An 18,907-nucleotide genomic window follows, 5' to 3' on the forward strand; every position below is an offset into this window, starting at 1 on the left:
TGACCCCCTTCTCCCTGCAACATCAGCTGGCACGGGAAGGGAACATCCACTCTTCCCGGGGCGTGAGCTCGCCGCCTTCACCTGGAACCGCACCATGGGCTGTCCTGGGTGCCCGGGCTGTGGATTCACACTGGAATTGTCACCACTGGCTCTCCGGGGGGTCCGGCTCGCCTGCACACCCGCAGGATCCGAGACTCGTCAACCTCCATAATCGCACGAGCCAAATCCTTATAACAAATCTCTTTAATAAGTGATGCACACACATACGTCCACATCCGACTGGTTCTTTGGAGAGCCCTGACTAATCCTCTGGGCACGATAGTTAACTCTGGGAGAAGGCGGGGGAGTGAGGGGCCTCCCTGAGTGTGTGTGTGAGAGAGAGAGAGAGAGAGGGAGAGAGAGAAACACTTTTTACTAAGACCATATATTATTTTAGTAGAAATAAAACAAGATCCAATTGTTTAAAGGCCCTCTTAATATCGCCTTCAGGATGATCTTGGAAGGGTGAAGTTCAGGCACCGTGGAAGCGGCCAGTGACACCCTGTGCTGGGGAAATGTCTAGGTCTGTTATGGTCCAGAGAGGAGCGGTCACAGTGGACACAGGGCACAGAGACTTCCCGGCCTTCCTCCCCTTAGAGAGTATTTTCCACGGGCCCCCAGGCAGCTGGGCCACAGCTCCCGGGCTGGCGGTGTGGGGGGCTGTTGTTCCCCAAAACCTCTTCTGCAGGAGACCCCCCCCCACTACTGCCAAGGATTTGGGGGGTGGAGGGCGCTGTTTCCAGGGGCTGCGTCCCGCTGAGCGGCTCTGCTCCAAGCCCCCCTCCCCTCCCTGACCCATGTCCCTTGGGATGGGGTCCCCAGGAGCAGCTGGCTCGGACTGAACCTGTCTCTTCCAGACCCCCCACCCCTTCTTTGCTCCCCACCTCTTCCCAGCTCCCAACGACCAATCCACACAGTTTCAAGTCATTTCTTCTTCCCCTATTGAGCGGCCTGAGAATCATAATCGTGAGGGTGACTTGCTGAAGGAGGCGGGACCTCAGCATCTCCAGGGCGGTGATGCCCCCCACCCCCCGCCCCTCCCCAGGCCTCTATTTTTCCTTTCTTCAAAATCCTCCGGTGAGCTGGGGGGCGGGGCAGGGGGGCGGGGCTTCTAACCCGTGATGTTCTGCCTCATCTCGCACACCCAGCGCTGCACCTGCTGGCAGAAATTGTCATTCCAGCGGCCATTGGAGCGGACTTCCGCGCAGTCTTCGCCTCCTCCCACCTCGTGGCCCTGCCAGTCGTCTGGCTGAGTGGCGGCCCAGTTCCTAGGAAGGCAGGCTAGAGCTCAGGCTTTGACCCCTACCTACCCCTGCAGCCCTCACCCCCCCTCCCCCCCCAGCCCCCAGCTCAGGAAAAGCACATCCCGAGGAGAGGAGGGGGCCAGGGAGCGCACGCTGCAGCCTTGGAGGTTGGGAACCTGGGAGGGGGAGGCCTGGGGACTTTGGTCCCCGAGGGAAGGGTGGGAGTGGCTGGCCCCAGGCCAAACGAAGGAGGACGAGGGGGGAGCCACTTACTTGTAGCCATGATTATAGTCTGTGCCATCCACCCACTTCCACGAGCCATCGCTGTCCGTGAGACCTATCCAGGCATCAAAGGGGTTTATGTGCTGTGAAATGAACTTCTGGAAAACAGGTGGTGTGACAAGTAAGGGAGATGATTCATTTCCAGAAGTACCAACTAAAAGCTGGGCTATCTGGTTAACAGGAGTTTCCGGCCTATTGGAAATCTGCACGGACCTCCCCACCCCCACAGTGGGGTCCCAAACCCTTAGACACCTCACTTCCTCGTTCTCCCACCCTCCCGCCAGCCTCCGTTTGGCGGGATTCTTTTTCAAAGGCTTTGCAATGAGCACGCGCCACCGAACTGACGTCTCTGCGTCGCCCCAGGGAACGTCCACTCGTTCTAATCAGACTACGTTGTGCCTCCCGTGGGCGGGCCCAGGCCACGTCGGCGTAAGGCTGTACCCTCTGTAGCACGCAGCCAATGAGGAAGCAGGGGAGGGACTTCAGCTAGGAGATAAATGGTCTGCCGTAACCGCTCGGAGTGCGCCTGTCCGTCAGACGCCCCCTCTGGTAGCAACGTTGATCAGAACCTCGCTTCACTGCGCTCGGAGTCTCGGCGTCCCCGCTTAGATTGGGGCAGCGGGCTTGTGTCTCACAAGCGGGGAGGAAGGTTCTAGTCCCTGGGACCTCCATTCAGGCCATAGCTGTGACTCCTTGAGTCTTCTGCAGCTCCATCTGAAGCACCAGCTCCCAGCACAACTATTCCCGTCTTTCCTTCTGTAACTGGAGTTATTATTTGGTGGACGTTGGCTGGGCTAAACATCGTGCTAAGTGATTTACGAAGATTCTCTTATCTGATCCTTACAAAGTCTCTAAATTGGGCATCCTGGTGATTCCCACTTCACATAAACGAGGTTAAGGAACTTGAGGTAGCTGCAGAGCCCAGGAAGTCCAGTGCCCAAGGGTGGGGAGGTGGGGGGGGGGGATGGGGGGTGGGACCTCCGCCCCCTGACCTGACGCCCATTTCATTCCCAGCTCACAGCTGCTACTCCGACTCAAGCCCTTTCCTTGTCTCCTACCCGTGACCTCTGACTCTTGGAATTCTGATTCTGGCCCCTGCCCCTGCTGCCCCCATGGACCCCAACACCCATTCAGGATCTCAGTTTCAGGGGAACCCAGGTGGCTCAGTTGGCTAAGTATCCAACTTCGGCTCAGGTCATGATTCCACAGTCTGTGGGTTCGAGCCCCGTGTCAGGCTCTGTGCTGACAGCTCGGAGCCTGGAGGCTGCTTCGGATTCTGTGTCTCCCTCTCTCCCTGCCCCTCCCCTGCTCGCGCTCTGTCTCTCTGTCTCTGTCTCTCTCTCTCAAAAATAAACATTTTTCAAAAACTTTTTAAAAGCAAAGAAGAGATGACTGATGTAAAATACCAGAGAAAATATCCAAGAAAAAAAATAATATGACGCTACGTGAAGGGAAGAAACCCAAGAGGAAGATTTGAGCTCTGCAAGAAAGCCCAGGAGCCCCTCAGAAAGCCGGGCGTCGAGTATAAACTATAGGCTTGAGGACAGGACCGCAAGGCAGAGGGAAAGAGAGAAAAACAAGAAGCAAAGGGCACAAGGTGGTGGCTGGGGACGGCACATCACAGAGGTATATTTGCATGACCAGTTCCAGAAAAAGAAAGAGCCCACGCAAGGAAAAAAAAAAAAATGTAATGTTCATGTATTTAAACATATGTTTAAAAAGTTAGAAAACCCAACTTGACGGATTAAGAGGACGCTCCTGACCTCGGAGCAAAACCCCCAAGGAGAAGAATCAACAACGAGATATGCCTGGATGAGGCTGGTGAGATTCAAGACAGCAAGGACTCCAACCACTCGGGGCAAAACACTTCCAGAATCTCGGGGAGACTAGAAGGAGGAGGCATTAGCAACTTCAAAGTTGCTAAGAGGCTAGATCTTAATTGCCGTCAACACAAAAAAGAAATGATGATTTTGTGACACGCTAAAGGTGTTAGCAAGGAGCAATCATATTGCAATGTGTAAATGTATCAAGCCCACACACTGTAGGCTTCAAACTTACACAATGTTACATGTCAATGATATCTCAACTAAAAAGGAAAAAAAAAAAAAAAAGGCAGGGGCGCCTGGCTGGCTCAGCCAGTAGAGCATTGAATTCTTGATCTCAGGGTCATGAGTTTGAGTCCCACATTGGACATGGAGCTACTTAAAAATGAACCCCCCAAAAAACCCAAAAAACAAAAAAACAAGGCACGTAGATAAGAATAAGTGGGCTGGTTTCCTCACCTTTCATATGGGAAGTTATATGAACTCGCTGATTTTTTTAAGCCAATAAATTTCAGCCCATCATTTACATAATTTTAAATGCAATTTAGCAATTCTAAGTCATCATTAGTATAATTAAAAATAAGCCATGTCTAGGGGCACCCGGGGGGGGTTCAGTCGGTTAAGCATCTGACTTCCGCTAGGTCATGATCTCACAGTCTGTGAGTTCGAGCCCCGCGTCGGGCTCTGTGCTGACAGCTCGGAGCCCGGAGCCTGCTTCGGATTCTGTGTCTCCCTCTCTCTCTGTCCCTCCCCTGCTCGCACTCTGACTCGCTCTCCGTCAAAAAAATAAATAAACATTAAAAGAAAGTTTAACAGAGTTTTGGGGTGTGAGACCAAGGTCACTATTTTTTAAACTCCTCCCATGTAAAGGCTGGCATTATACATCCGAGGCTGAGAATCACCAATTTAAAACAGAGACTCCAAAAGCATGGACAGAGGCAGGTGAAGCAAAGTCAAGGAAGAAGAAAGGAAGGACCATCTACTTTTATCCGCATGCAAGGCCTGAAAGCAGACCCTGAGGGTCACGCCGTCACAAGGGCAGTCAGCCAGGGCCACCGCAAAGCTGGGGCCATCACGAACTTACTGTGGGTCAGAGCACAGAGCACAGAGATCTCAGGTTGACCCACGTGAAACGGGCATTTTTTTTTTCAAGTCAAAAGTGCTTGCACATGAGCAGTTTCAACCTGATCGGCAAAGCGAAATATGTTTGTAGTATTCTACCGTATAAATACATATATACACTGATTATAAATTTGATACATTGGCATATTGATATAATACGTTGATATCTTTATATGTTTTTTTTAATTTTTTTTTACATTTATTTATTTTTGAGAGCCAGAGAGAGACAGAGCAAAAGTGGGGGAGGGGCAGAGAGAGAGGGAGACACAGAATCCGAAGCAGGCTCCAGGCTCTGAGCCATCAGCACAGAGCCCGACGCGGGGCTCGAACCCACGAACTGTGAGATCGCGACCTGAGCCGAAGTCGGACGCTCAACCGACTGAGCCACCCAGGCACCCCATATATATGTTGATATATAAACATACATAGTTGACATATTGATCAATGTCTATACGTTTGATATATTGATATCTTTATATATGTTGATATATAAATATATATGTTTGATATATTGATCAATGTCTATACGTTTGATATATTGGCATATTGATATGTTTATATATGTTCATATATAAATATATATATTTGCTATGTTGATCAATGTCTATACGTTTGATATATTGGCATATTGATATCTTTATATATGTTCATATATAAATATATATATTTGATATATTAAGTATATATTCAATATACATATTCAGTAAATATATTCTGGCAATATGTCGAGTTGAAAACACTGGCTAAGGAGGTGAGCGAATCTGAATTCTGGCTCTGTCCTGCATTACGGGCAAGTCACTTCACCCCCCCTTTTCCTTAGTCCCCTCATCTCTGCCTCCCTCAAAGGGGGGTCCGAGCGCCCGCCCCATAGGGTCGTGAGGATTACAGGTGAACGCATGAAAACTCCTCGCACGCAGCAAAGACGCAATGACCGATCCCCGTCGTATCCTCCTTTTCAGAAAATCACCCGCCCCCCCCCTTCTGATGGCTTGGTCCTCCCCTGGGAACACGTGTTCGCGGCTGTGGCTGGTGGCAGCGGTGGGCAGGGGAGACCTGAAGCGCTTTGGAGGGACCCAGGAACCCTGACCACTCCGTCCCTTTCAGCCCATGGCCGACCCCACCCCAAGTCCAGCAAGAAAGGCCCCGGCGTCCACACTGTGCCGTCGGAGCACCTGTGCCCGAGCTCCTGGCGCTAACGTCCCACCTCTTAGAATCAGTGGCCGCTTCGCCATGAACTTCCCGGCCTCGGCCACACCTCTGCTTCTGGACGCTTCTTTTGGTTAGAAAATAATACTAAAGCAGCCTGCCCAGCCCCCCCCCCCCCCCCCCCCCCCCAGCATACCCTGGGCCGCGCTCACCTGCTCCTCCCTGGAGTTGACGACCACCAGGTGCGCGTTCTCCAGCCGGCAGTACTTCTCGGCCTCCGGCCAGGTCTTCCCGGAGCGCGAGAACCAGTAGCAGCTGCCCTCGAACTCCAGCCAGTTGGTCGGGCAGCATTCTGTGCCTGAGGGGCCGGGGGCGCGGGGAGATGAGCCCCGGCAGGAGGGCACAGGCGCCCTGGGACCGGGGACCCCGTGCCCGGGCCCTACCGTTGCTCCGGAAGAAGGCCATCTGACAAGTCAGGATGCGCAGGTCCACGGGGAAGTGCTTCAGATGAAGGAGCAGGGTGGCGTGATCTAGGGCACCGGGCGACGGACACGGTGGGCATCGCGTGGCGGGCAGTGCCGGCGCCAGCCCGCCGGGACCCCACGCGGGAGTTCGCGCGCTCACGTATTCACGCTGCGCGCGCACCCACACGACGCACGCTCGCACGCGCGCACACCCCCCGGGGAGGGTCTCTGACCTGCTTCCAGGTCCTTCTGCTGTTTCTCCAGCTTGGCCTCCAGAGAGGTCAGCAGGTCACTGGCATTGCCCCCTGAAAAGGAGGACGGTTCAAGCATCCCCCCCCCTCCCTGCCCCACCTCGACCCTGCGTCCCGGCCCCAGGCCTCCCCACCTCCACCCCGTCCCCACAGCGGCTTTCTAAGCCTAAGCAGGGTCCCCACGTTCCCAAAACAGACCCCCCCACTTCATTAGCAGGGCCTGCCGGCATGACCCCTCACCACTTAGCCCCCGCCTCGCAGGGTCTTCCTCACCTGCTGGCCTCGCAGCTTCTGTTCCCTCCACCCGGCACTAACCCCCACCCTCTGCACCTGCCTGATCATCCTTCCGGGTCCCTCCGCCCAGAGATCCCGTCCCTGGAAGCCTGGGGGCCCCCTACCCCCAGCACCCCAAGCACGCCCCCCTCCTGCTGCCCCCGGGGAGGCGCCCCCTCACCATGCGAGCTGAGAGCGCCCATCTCCGTGAAGACGCCGGAGGAGAAGTGGCTGAAGTTCTCTTTCAGGATCCGCAGCTCCTCTTGAAGCTGGGCTCCTTGTCGGGGGCGGGGGACAGAAGGGACAGGGCAAAGTGGAGCGGGCTGTGTCCCCAAGGACAGCCCCTCCCCGCCCCGGCCCCGCCCGGCCCCTGCGACCCTCACTCTGGGACCCGATGACGCAGACGGCCACCAGCAGCAGGACGTTGAGGCCCAGGATGAGCAGACTGAGGCGGAGCCTGGAGCATAGACGCTGCAGCAGCCACGGCGGGCGAGGAGGGGGCCCTGGCGGAGAAGGGGCGTCAGAGGGAAGGGCCTGGGGCGCGCGGGAGGCCTACAGAGCGCACCGTGGGAGCGCCGGGGGAGCGGAGCCCCGGTGGCCGGGAGGAGAGTGGGTGGGGGTAGCCGGGGAGGGAGTCACTGGGCTTTGACCCCAGGGCTCAGGCCCCGCACACACCGCATCCGCACGCTCACCCCACGTGCACACGTGCCGCCGCAGGTGCACGGGGCGCGCGGTGTCACGTCATCCGTGGGCAAAGCCCCGCTCTCAGACCCGGAGGCCCGGCTCCGTGTTCTTGCAACGCGCGCCTGGGCCGCTCGGACACGTCCCGCACCGGAAGAAGCCCCCCCCCCCCCTTCAGTCCAGGTCATTCCACCGCAGACCGCAGGCCGCGCCCTCCCAGCCCCTTGTCCGTTTCCTGCTGCACTCGACACCCCCCCCCCCCGTCCCTCCCTCCGCTATGAACTCTCCCCTGTAGCCTCAGTCACCTCACAGAAACTCGGGACCCCCACACACGGGCATACCCGTTTCCCAGTTCCCGGGCGCCGGCAGCGGGACGTGCAGGCCCAGGATGAGCACACACTCTCATGAGCGCACATTCTCGCACACTCTGTCACAAACACACCCCAGCTTCGCAGGCACTGAGCTGGCTTCGCCCCGCCCAGCGTCCCCTGGCCTGGGGCAGCGCTGTCCTCCGGGCCGAAGCCCCCGCTCAGGCACCTTCACCTGCAACAACACTTCTTTGCCTCACACCCCACTTTCCTCTGTCCCCATCGCCATGACACCTTGACACCCCTGCACCCTGGAGGGGTCGGGGGGGAGGTCAGCCAGAGGCCCGGAGGCTTCCTCCCCAGTCTCCCTCCTGCCACCATCCCGAAGTGGACACTCCCTGGGAGTGACCAGCCAGAACTCCTGAGATCCTGACTCCAATGACTGTCACCTCCTCCCCTTCCCACTGGGGACTCCATCCTGAGCCAGGGAGGCCACGTCTCCACACTCCACTGCGAACACACCCTGTGCCCGACACCCTCCCCCTCACGCCCTCCTGACACCCGGGGCGTCTCTCCATCCAGAAGCTGTCCCTGACCGCAGTCTTCCCCAGCCAGGTAGGTTCCCGGGGCTGAGTCCGACCGCTCTCTCCAACCCCGTCCGCTGCTCAGGCCCCCGTCCTGCTTCCCAGCCTGACCTAGGACCCATAGACCCCAATCCTGGGCGAGGGCGGCAACCCGTCCCCACACCCCCGCTCAAATCAGACCGCCCGCGGCCGACACGGACAAGTCTTGGTGCCTCAACATTCTCGTGCCTGCTTCTGTGAGGGACCCCAAATCGCCAGACTCACAGAAGTCTAAGATGACGGTTGCCGGGGTCCAAGGAAATGGGGAGTCGCTGTTCGACGGGTACAAAGCTGCGTTTATGCAAGACGAGTAAGATCCGGACATCTGCCATACAGCTCCGTGCCCGTAGCTCACAGCACGCTGTCGTGCCCCGAGCCGCTGGCTAAGAGGGTAGGACTCGGATTCAGGGTTCTCACCACATAAGAAACATGGAGGTCAGAAGACGAGCCACCTGACTGGATGGTTCTGAGAACACAATGAGGTCAAATATAAAAGGTGCTGCCCAGGCAAGTTTCAAGGTAAAAGCCAAAGTCGGCCAGGGGCGCCTGGGTGGCTCAGTCAGTTAAGCATCCGACTTCGGCTCGGGTGGGGATCTCACAGTTCGTGAGTTCGAGCCCCGCGTCTGTATCTGTGCTGACAGCTCGGAGCCTGGAGCCCGCTTTGGATTCTGTGCCTCCCTCTCTCTCTACCCCTCCCTTGCTTGCACTCTGTTTCTCTCTCTCAAAAATAAATAAACATTAAAAAAAAAAAAAAGCAAGGGTCTGCCAGACGTGGAAAAACAGAGGCTACATTCACCCACCCCGCCAGAAACAACCAAGATATAAATCAGCCACCTCTCTCAAGACACTTGAACCTCAGGCAACAAAGGGCAAGGGTCCGGGGAGACGGGGAAAATGATATGGGCCCCAGTGGTCACCTGCCTGCTTCTAGGAGACAGTTTTCAGGCCTTGGGCAGGGAGGGGAAATCCCAGCAGGGCCCAGCAGACTCTCCAAGCTGAAGAAGCGAGAGTTTGGGGAGACCACAAGGGCAGAGTTCAGACAGGAGGGAGATGCCCAGAGAATTCTGGTCTGCGGAGGGCTGCACACTGATCAACACGTGCATGTCAAGAAAACTCCCCAAGGCCAGGCAAGATCAAACCAACCTGGAAGGGCAAAGGAACCCTGTGTGGCACTCATACAGGACCGGGAATGGTACCTTGGGAGGGCTCCAGACCCGCCTGACAAATCATAAAAGTGGGGACGCCTGGCTGTCTCAGCTGGAAGAGCACGTGACTCTTGGTCTGAGTCATGAGTTCAAGCCCTGAGTTGGGTGTAGAGATTACTAAAAAAAAAAATTAAATAAACCTAAAAAAATAAGGTAACAAATTTTCTTTTAAAAAATTCATAAAAGCAAAACCCAAAAGGATCATATCGACTCCAAGTTGCTTAACTGCATCCCAGAACAAAGCTCAAGAATATTCAGAGGAATATAACTATATCCAGCACACAACACAGTAAAGTTCACAATGTCTAGCCTGCACTCAAAGATTACCAGACATACAAAGAGGTAGGAAAACATAACTCATGTTGAGGAGGTTCATAAATCTATCAACACCAAGCCAGAGGCACCTGTGTGGCTCAGTCACTCACACGTGACTCTTGATTTTGGTTCAGGTCATGATCTCATGGTTCATGGGTTCAAGCCCCATATTGGGCTCTGCACTGACAGCTAGGAGCCTGCTGGGGATTCTCTCTCTCTCTCTCTCTCTCTCTCTCTCTCTCTGCCCCTCCTTCATTCAGGGGGTCTCTCTATCTCTCTCAAAGTAAAAAAATAAACCTAAAAGAAAGTCCAGAATGGATGCAGACATTAGAATTAGCAGACAAGGGCATTAAAACAGATATTGTAAAAATATTCTAGATGCTTAAAAATGTAACTACAGGGGCACCTGGGGGCTCAGTCAATTAAGCATCTGACTTCGGCTCAGGTCATGATCTCACAGTTTGTGAGTTCGAGCCCAGCATCGGGCTCGGTGCTGACACCTCGGAGCCTGGATCCTGCTTCAGATTCTGTGTCTCCCTCTCTCTCTGCCCCTCCCCCACTAGTACTCTCTTTCTCTCTCAAAAATAAATAAATATTAAAAAATTTTTTAATAATAAAAAATGTAAGTACACATCAAAGAAGATACTTAAAAAGTCCCACCTCTGTGAAAGGGACAGAGGCCTCGGGGAGACAGAGCAATCGGCAGCTGGGGGAGAGGGAGCAAAGCCCGGGAAGCTGGGCGCTCACCTGCGTGGAAGGGGTCTTCTCTCCTGGGGTTGTGCCCATGACGGCCCGGCCCCTCCCCTCCACCCGGCTGGTGGTCGTTTCCCTCGGAGTCCAGCTGCTGGATGTTTTGAAAGTCCTTGGCCATGCTGGGTGCAGGGCTGGAGCCTGGGCGGTTGAGGCTCCTCTGAGGACTGGGGCTGAGTTCGGGCTGAAGCTTGAGCTAAGATGTGAATTCGGGCAGAGGCTGATGGGGGGGGGTGGGTGGAGGACCCGAGCACACCGAGGCTACCGTCTGGGTTGGGTCTAAGGTTGGAGGGGAGTTTGGGGCTGAAACGCAGCTGGGTCTCGCCCCTTCTCAGGACACTGCTTGGGCCGGGACCCGGCCAGGAGCCCTCCTTCCCCGCTTTCATGGACCAAACCCCCCTCCTCCACCAGCCCCCACGGTCCCTGCGCTAGGGTCTCCTCCATACCAAACATCCCCAGTCCCACCTGCCCCTGACTTTGGTTACCTGTCAGGGGTATGGAGGGCTGACGCCCGGGTCCCTCAGGCGGCCCGGCCCCAGGGCGAGGAGGGGCTAGAGCCCGGAAAAGTGGGCCAGGTGGTACCAGGAGTGCTGGCCCAGGCGAGGGCCCCGAGTCCGTGTGTCTGAGTGTCCAAGCGGTTCTAACCTGGCCTCTCCTGTCCCCAGGACTTTGGACAGTAAATAGAAGTGGAAACAGGGTTGGAACTCAGGCAAAGTGTCGTGGGGGTGGGGGACAAGACTGTCTCTATTGTTCCCAGAGAAAGGGGTCTCCTGGCCTGCCCCCCTCACCCCCGCACGCCGGTCGCCTCGCGCCTCGCTGCACCCATCGGGAGGGGTGCGGGCCAGGAGGGGGCTGGGGCTCAGTTCACTGTTTCCCCCCTGCCCCTCCCCCCTTCCACGCCCTGCCCCTGAATTTCCCAGAATTGCTGGTGTCTCCAAATATGCCCGGCCCGGATCAGAGGCGCCGGTTCTCTGCTCTTGCCCAATGTGCGGGCTCAGCACAGGCCCCCCAGCTCTGGGCCGACTCACCTCACTCTCCTGGGAATAAAGCCCCTCGGGACCAGCTTCGCCCTCCTGTGTTGAATGGGTCCCAAGGCGGCCCCCCAGGGCTGGCACTTCTGTGGCCCCCACCTCCCAGGGGAGGGAATGGGGCCTCGGGAAGATGAAGGGACCTTCCCTGGGCAGGCAGAGAGAAGCAGCCCAGCGTAAAAGAGGGGAGAGGTCAGGGGCACCCCCGGGGCTCAGCCGGTTAAGCGTCTTGATCTCAGCTCAGGTCATGATCTCACAGTTCGTGCGTTCGACGCCCGCATCGGGCTCTGTGCTGATGGGGGGGAAACGGCTTGGGGTTCTGTCTCTCCTTCTCTCTGCCCCTCACCGGCTTATTCCTCTCTCTCTGTCTCTCAAGGTAAATAAATAAACTTAAAAAAAAAAAAAATAAGAGGGGAAAAGTCACCGGAGCTCACCATAGCTTGAGAAAGAAAACAGCTTTCGTCCCTGATTTTGTGACCCTCACCAAACGCCTGCTGGCCGAGGACAGAGTTTCTCTGATTCAGCTAAGTCCTTGTGCTGAAAAGGTATCAGGGGCCTGTGTTTTCTGGCGGGAACTTGCAGACACACGGGACAGCCACACATCCCAACCTCCTGCCTTCCTGCCAGGTCCCCAAGGCAGTGGTGGCTGCTTTGGTTTTTTGACCATATCCCTCAGTCAGACACACGCACCCCCCCCCCCCCCCACACACACTGTGCTTCACTTTGTTCTGATGCCCCAGCACCTGCCACATAGCAGGTGCTTAACAAGTATTTGCTGAAGAAACGAGCGGATGAAGGAGTGAATTGGTACATGCGTTGTGGACGCGACGGTTTCCTACAACAGTGCTCGCCTCGCTCCCCGCATCCTACTTCGTGACCACGTGACCACGTAGACGAACTTTCCCAGTCGGCTCACAGGCCACGCCCCCAGGCTTGGAAATCAGGGCTGGGAGGCCCCAGTCTGGGCAAGGAGGTGGTTTCAGTTCCAAGATTTGGGCAAGAACTTTGCCAAGTGGATTATCCACTGCCTGTGGAGGTGGGCCAGCTGCCATCCGGGGATGGGGGGCATGCTCGCTGGCCACCCACCTCCACGGAACTGGGTTCCACACCCCCCCCCCCCCCACTGGCGAGATAGGACAGGGGACACGAGAGACATTTGCTGCGTCCTTCTCTTTCTCCCTGTTCCAAAGTCAGCATTTTAGGGACGCCTGGCTGGCTGAGTCAGTAGAGCGTGCAACTCTTGGTCTCGGGGTTGTGAGTCCGAGCCCCACGTTAGGTATAGGGATTACTTAAAAATAAAATCTTGAGGGGCGCCTGGGTGGGTCAGTCAGTTAAGCATCTGACTTCCGCTCAGGTCATGATCTCACGGCTTGTGAGTTCGAGCCCCGCGGCGGGCTCTGTGCTGACAGCTCGGAGCCTGGAGCTGCTTCGGATTCCATGTCTCCCCCTCTCTGCCCCTCCCCCATTCATGCTCTCTCTCTCTCTCTCTCTCTCTCTCTCTCTCTCAAAAATAAACATTAAAAAACTTTTTTTTAATCTTGAAAATCAGGTTTTAATTTACCAAAAGCTGACATCTACTTGGATTATTTCTGAAGGTTTTATATTGCCTTACCGCTTTTGTTGGGTTTTTCTGATTTGGGTTATGGAATCCTGTTTTTATTTGGTTGATTTTGGCTTGGAATTTTTTTTGGGGGGGTACCTGAGGCACAGAAACTTAAGTTAGCTGCATTCCTGAGTTGGTGACACCCAATCTTCCCTCCTACTTCCCCTGTTCCCCCAGAGCCAATCCTCCTGCTCTCCACGGGCAGCCAGAATGGTGTCTTTGCTGCATGGGACAACCTCCAAAGATGGCGGCCATCAACTTCTCTTCTGATGGGCACGCAAGTCGCACCACCCTTCCAGAGCTACAGTCTACTTCCCCTCCCCGCGGAGCTGGGCTCACTGGGTGACTTGCCGTGGCCGATGGAAAGCGCTAGAAGGGACAATCTGCCAGTTCTGGGCCCAGGCTTCAGCTCTCAGTCTTGGAAGCCAGCCACCATGTTTTATGGGAGCCCAGCTACCCTGCTACAGAGACAGAGGCTTGGGCTGGAGGTGGGGAAGCAAGACACCATACGGACATTGAGAGATCGAGAGAGAGAGACAGAGAGAGAGACAGAGAGAGAGACCACACGGGGAAATGCTAGGCCTGAGGACGTGTGAACAAAGCCTTCTGGGAGCTTCCAGCCTAGCCCAGCCCAGCCCAACAGCTGAATACACCCGAGTGCGTAACCCTAGCCAATGCGACATGGGCCCCCTGGCCGGGCCTGCCCTAATTTCTGGCCCCAGAGAGTCTTGAGACATAATAAGCGGTCGTTTGTTTTCAACCGCTGAAGTTGGGGGTGGATGTATGTTATGTATCAACAGGTAACCACAACAATATTTACTCTTCAATATGCATCCTTGTCAAATGTGTGCGTGTCTATTTGTCCGTTAGGTGCGTAAAGGGGACCTTGATAAATCTTTTGTTCCTGACCTTCCTCGCCCAGCAACAAATGTTTAAGATCCGTCCGCGTTGCTATTAGCACATCTGGCTTGTTGCTACGAACCCACTGGTGTGTGTCGATCGCGGTTTATTTACCCAGTCCCCTAGCGAGGAACCCTAGGCTGTCGCCAGCTCCCAACCGCCACCGTCTACACCGCGGCTGATGTTCCCACCACGTTTCCACGGGGACGTACATGAGAAGTTCTCTCGGAACTATATCCAAGAATGAAATCGCTGGGTCACGGGATATTCGCGCACTTCATTCCAGGCACACGCACATTTTTGCGCTGATGAGATCCGAGCCACAATATAGATATTTTTTTTTGGTGGTCTTTGTCCCCCTTTTCTTTTTTCTGCTTGCCTGAGATCCTCCCCCTCCCCCCTCCCTGTCTCTCCCATCCCTGAGCCTTCTATAAGAATAGTAATAACCCAGAATTATCTTTCTGTCTTCTCTCTGCTGGTCACCATGTCCCTGCGCAGATCTAGGCGAGACCTTCCCTGTATAATACGGTCAAATCACGAGATCACAAATTATTCTCAGGCTTGATTTGCCTGAGTCCCGTCAGGGCACACGTTTTCCAGAATGGCTATGCCCGAGGATACCGCCCCCCACACACACACTGGCCCATGACAGTCCACCCCACCCCTACCCCTCCAACCCCTATCTGGTTCATCCTTCTCAACCTTTGATACTATTCAACTTCCCAGTTGCTGCAGATCTGACACCTTCTTCCCAGTTTCTTATTTCACATTTCCAGTTAAGAGTGGGCTTGGATACTTCCTCATCTGTGTGGTGATCATCTGAGTTTCCCCTTGTAAGAACTGCTGTTTTCATATCCTTTGTCTATTTTCCTATCGGGTTTCCTGAATCCACTTTGTGGATTAACCAGGATCTCTGGTGTATTCTAGACGCCTGTTCAAAAAACAAGAAAGCTCTTTCGAAAATAAAAAAGTAATAACAATAATATTGTTGAAGTCAAAACTTAGGAGAAGCTTTGGAAGATAAATTTTAGGAAAGCTCCCAGGAAAGAGAGGGACAGAGAGAGAGAGAGAGAAAGAGCACGCGCAAAAGGACAAAGAGATAAAAAGAAAAAAACGTTTTAATAAGAAAATAGCTACATTAGGGGGACTCTTTTCCCCCCTCTGGCCTCATGTTTCCACGTATGTTTCTCATTAGGGAAACTCTCTGGGCCTCCACCCCAGCCCCCCAGCTCCCAGGCACATAGGTCTGCCTAATTCTTGGATGAAATCTTAATAAGTCCTTTTGAGGGGCGGCTGGGTGGCGCAGTCGGTTAAGCGTCCGACTTCAGCTCAGGTCACGATCTCACGTTCCGTGAGTTCGAGCCCCGCGTCAGGCTCTGGGCTGATGGCTCAGAGCCTGGAGCCTGTTTCCGATTCTGTGTCTCCCTCTCTCTCTGCCCCTCCCCCGTTCATGCTCTGTCTCTCTCTGTCCCAAAAATAAATAAACGTTGAAAAAAAAAATTTTTTTTTTTAAAATAAGTCCTTTTGATTTAAGATTTTAAGCGAAACCCACCTTTCACTGCTTATCAGCAAAAAAGACGACATCTCAATATCCGTATATCTGTCTACTGAGACTTAGTTCAGAGGAGAGAGGGCTTTTCCTTCATCGGCCCTGTAAAACCTCCTTATTTGCCGTGAGACATCAACGTGGAGAGCGAACAACCCCCTGGGAGAAGTTCTAGAAGGAAAAACAGGGAACTAAAAGGGAGAAAGTTATCAAAGAAATGGTGCAAGAATGTTAGAATGAAAACATTGAGGCCTCTAATTCAGATCACCAACTAATTGCTCAGGTCAGTCACTGAAGAGTGACCCAAAGGGTGCCATTGTGAAATTTCAGAATACCAGGGAAGGTTCTGGAAGCCACTGGAGAGGGAGGGAAATCCCCTACAAAGACACGAGAATGAGAATGGACCCCACTCATCAGCTGTTAAATTCCACACTGGGCAGGCAGGGGGCCCCTGGGCAGCTCAGTCGGTTCAGCGTCCCACTTCGGCTCAGGTCATGATCTCGTGGTTTGTGAGTTCGAGCCCCGCATCGGGCTCTGTGCTGATGGCTCGGAGCCCGGAGCCTGCTTCAGATTCTGTGTCTCCCTCTCTCTCTGCCCCTCCCCTGCTCGTGCTCTGTCTCTCTCTCTTAAAAATAAATAAGCATTTTTTAAAAAGGTTTTTTAATGATTCTCGAAATAGTGCAAGTCGTCCTGATGAACGTGAGGTCAGCGGTGGCCAAGTCAGTCAACCACCCTGCAGGTAGGTGATAGAGACGGATCCTGCCCAGGCTGAATAAAGGGTAAAGAATTCTGTATTCACCGCCCCTCCCCTGCAGTGAAGCGAAGGGAGGCCCGAGCAACCTTAGTGGGTGTGCATAATTCCATCCTCTCCAATCTGACACCCCAAAACATGTGGAATGGATTAAACGAGACCCAGGGAATGATTGCTGTGAGTTTAACCCTAGCTTAGCAACTACAAGAGGGCTCACCGATGCTCCAGGCCCCACATCCCCATCTCCAGCTCGGACCAGCAAGAATCCTCAACCCCAGCTGACGTGCGATAGCAAAGCTCTCCCTCTAGGGAAGGATAGCCTTTTTCTTTTTTTAAATTAACTTATTTATTTTGAGAGAGAGAAAGAAAGCAAGCGGGGAAGGGGTAGAGAGAAGGAGAGAGAATCCCAAGCAGGTTCCAGGTTCTGAGCTGTCGTCACAGAGCCTGACGCGGGGCTCGAACGCACAGGCTGAGAGAACATGACCTGAGCCGAAGTCGGACGCTTAACCGACCGAGCCAGCCAGGCGTCCCTGAAGTTAGTCTTGTGATAGCAGAGTAAAATATAAAATCAAGCACTTGATGTTTGACTTGTGGTTTCGGTTGGAGGATATAAAATAATTTGACGGTGTTTGTAAGAGCATCAGTATGTTTAAGAGACCCCGAGATTCATTGTGAATATTAATTTAACTTATCTGCTTAGTTAGGTTTTGCTTGCTCAAGGTCAGGCTTATTTATTTATTTATGAGAGAGAGAGAGAGAGAGAGAGAGAGAGAGAGCAGGGGAGGGGCAGAGAGAGAGGGAGAGAGAGAAAGAATCCCAAGCAGGCTCCACATTGCCAGCCCAGAGCCCGATGCGGGGCTCGAACTCATGAACCATGAGATCGTGATCTCAGCTGACATCAAGAGTCAGAGTCAAACACGCTTAACCGACTGAGCCACCCAGGCGTCCCCAAGCATTTTTAAATACCTTAAATAAAATGCACTGAGTGTGTAAAGCCAGTTTAAAATGTTTCTGGGCGCTTAACTGCACTGCGAATGGGACAGATTATGTAAGAAAGTTTTGTGTCTTCAACTTGCATCACCGTCAAGAGCGAACGAGCAGGGGCGCCTGGGTGGCTCGGTCGGTTGAGCGTCCGCCTTCGGCTCAGGTCGTGAGCTCGTGGTTCATGAGTTCGGGCCCCGCGTCGAGCTCTGTGCTGACAGCCCGGAGCCTGCTTCAGACTCTGTGTCTCCCTCTCTCTCTCTGCCCCTCCTCTGCTTGTGCTCTGTCTGTCTCTCTCTGTCAAAAATAAGGTAAACATTTAAAAAAAATTTTTTTAACAAAGTAACCGTAGGGGCGCCTATGTGGCTCAGTCAGTTGAGTGTCCGACTCTTGATGTTGGCTCAGATCATGATCCCAGGGTTGTGGGATCGAGCCCCATATCGGGTGACTCGAAGCTGAGTGTGGAGCTTAATTAAGTCTTTCTCTCTCTCCCTCTGCCCCTCTCCCCCCCATCGTTCTCTCTCTCTCTCTCTCTCTCTCTCAAATTACAAAAAAAGTAACAGTAAATAGTCCTTTCTGTAAACAAATGTGCCACAAATAGCAAAAATCCACCTGACGTTAGGGCAAGCCGTCTAGGAGAAGTCATCCGGGACGCCAACAGCCCCCCCCCACCGCTGAGACCCCCACCCTGACCCCCAGCCCCCCAGCTCCCCCGGAGGCTGCAAAGGCGGTGCCCCCGCCCCGGCCACCCTGTTCCCGCCTCGGAGGCTGTGTCCTGTCCATCATCACCAACCTCGCCCTCCCCCTCCCCTGCTCTCTTTTCCCACACCGCGTGTCTCCGTGAACTAGATCATGCATTTGGGGTACTCAGGTGATCACCTCTCCGCACGTCCTAGAGGCGGGCACCTCGCTCCCCAGGCCCAGGGCGACCATACCTACATGGGGTCTGTCCCCAGGGAGCGCACGTGGGACGAGTGAGCCCGTGGCCTTTGTTTCTCACGTGTGTTTACACTCTGCGTCCCTGCCCAGACGCCAGCCCTTTGGGCTCAGGAACAACGTTACTCATCCCTCGGTCTCTGTGCCCAACCCCGCGACCCGCCCAGCAAACGCGCACGGCCCGGCCTGAGTCCCGCCTGAACCGTGACCTCTTGAGTCAAACACACACTAGTGGGAACTTGGGTTCTGCCCCTTAGCAGCCCCGAGGGAGCCCTGGACACGCTCCCTGAGGTTTCTGAATCCGCTTTCTTTGGCTAAAAATGGATTATTATAACACTGCCTGCCTCGTGCTGGGCTCGTGGAATTGGAGGGGTGAGCAGGGGGAAGGTTGTCCGACATCCCAACTACACAAAGCCCATCTCCTCGCGGCTGGTGCTTAGTCAAAACCCACTCCCTCGCCCCTTTGGATGCGAGCACGGTGGGGTTCAGAGCCGAGGGCCGAGAAAGAGTTCTGGAGACATTTTTGGTGCCAGAAAGGTGGTTTTATTAAAGCACAGGGACAGGTCACAACGGGGGTTGTGAGGAGTGACTGACGGTAGGTTGGGAGGGAGACGGGGACAGTGTTAGTCTCTAAGG

The 18,907-nt window shown here is 54.5% G+C and overlaps 1 protein-coding gene across 4 annotated transcripts; it reads right to left on the minus strand.

The window, feature by feature from the left end:
• Positions 1–227: 227 nt before the first annotated feature.
• ASGR2 (asialoglycoprotein receptor 2) lies at positions 228–7,748 on the minus strand. 4 transcript variants are annotated; one of them, XM_047834111.1, is made up of 8 exons: positions 7,631–7,748; positions 7,028–7,147; positions 6,826–6,921; positions 6,354–6,425; positions 6,100–6,186; positions 5,869–6,014; positions 1,557–1,663; positions 228–1,307 (listed from the first exon to the last, which is right to left on the minus strand). In XM_047834111.1, the coding sequence occupies exons 3-8, from the start codon at positions 6,845–6,847 to the stop codon at positions 1,151–1,153; spliced, it is 591 nt and encodes a 196-aa protein (XP_047690067.1). In that variant the 5' UTR covers positions 6,848–6,921; positions 7,028–7,147; positions 7,631–7,748; the 3' UTR covers positions 228–1,150. The 4 variants fall into 4 exon arrangements, with proteins under 4 accessions (XP_047690067.1, XP_047690069.1, XP_047690066.1 ...); XM_047834113.1 differs by lacking the exon at positions 7,631–7,748 and adding an exon at positions 7,337–7,466 and having other exon boundaries at positions 1,557–1,620; XM_047834110.1 differs by lacking the exon at positions 7,631–7,748 and adding an exon at positions 7,337–7,466.
• Between the last annotated feature and the right edge of the window lie 11,159 nt (positions 7,749–18,907).

This window comes from Prionailurus viverrinus, chromosome E1 (genome assembly GCF_022837055.1).
Source record: "Prionailurus viverrinus isolate Anna chromosome E1, UM_Priviv_1.0, whole genome shotgun sequence".
In the NCBI taxonomy this organism is placed as follows: Eukaryota; Metazoa; Chordata; class Mammalia; order Carnivora; family Felidae; genus Prionailurus; species Prionailurus viverrinus.

What these genes read in the sequence shown, in the direction of transcription:
- ASGR2 (XM_047834111.1), bottom strand. Translation starts at nt 6,847, where the DNA reads ATGGGCGCTCTCAGCTCGCATG. An exon ending in GGGCGCTCTCAGCTCGCATG is followed by an intron (nt 6,426 to 6,825) that starts GTGAGGGGGCGC and finishes CCTCCTTTTCAG; the next exon opens with GGGGCAATGCCAGTGACCTG. An exon ending in GGCCTTCTTCCGGAGCAACG is followed by an intron (nt 6,015 to 6,099) that starts GTAGGGCCCGGG and finishes CCGGCCCCTCAG; the next exon opens with GCACAGAATGCTGCCCGACC.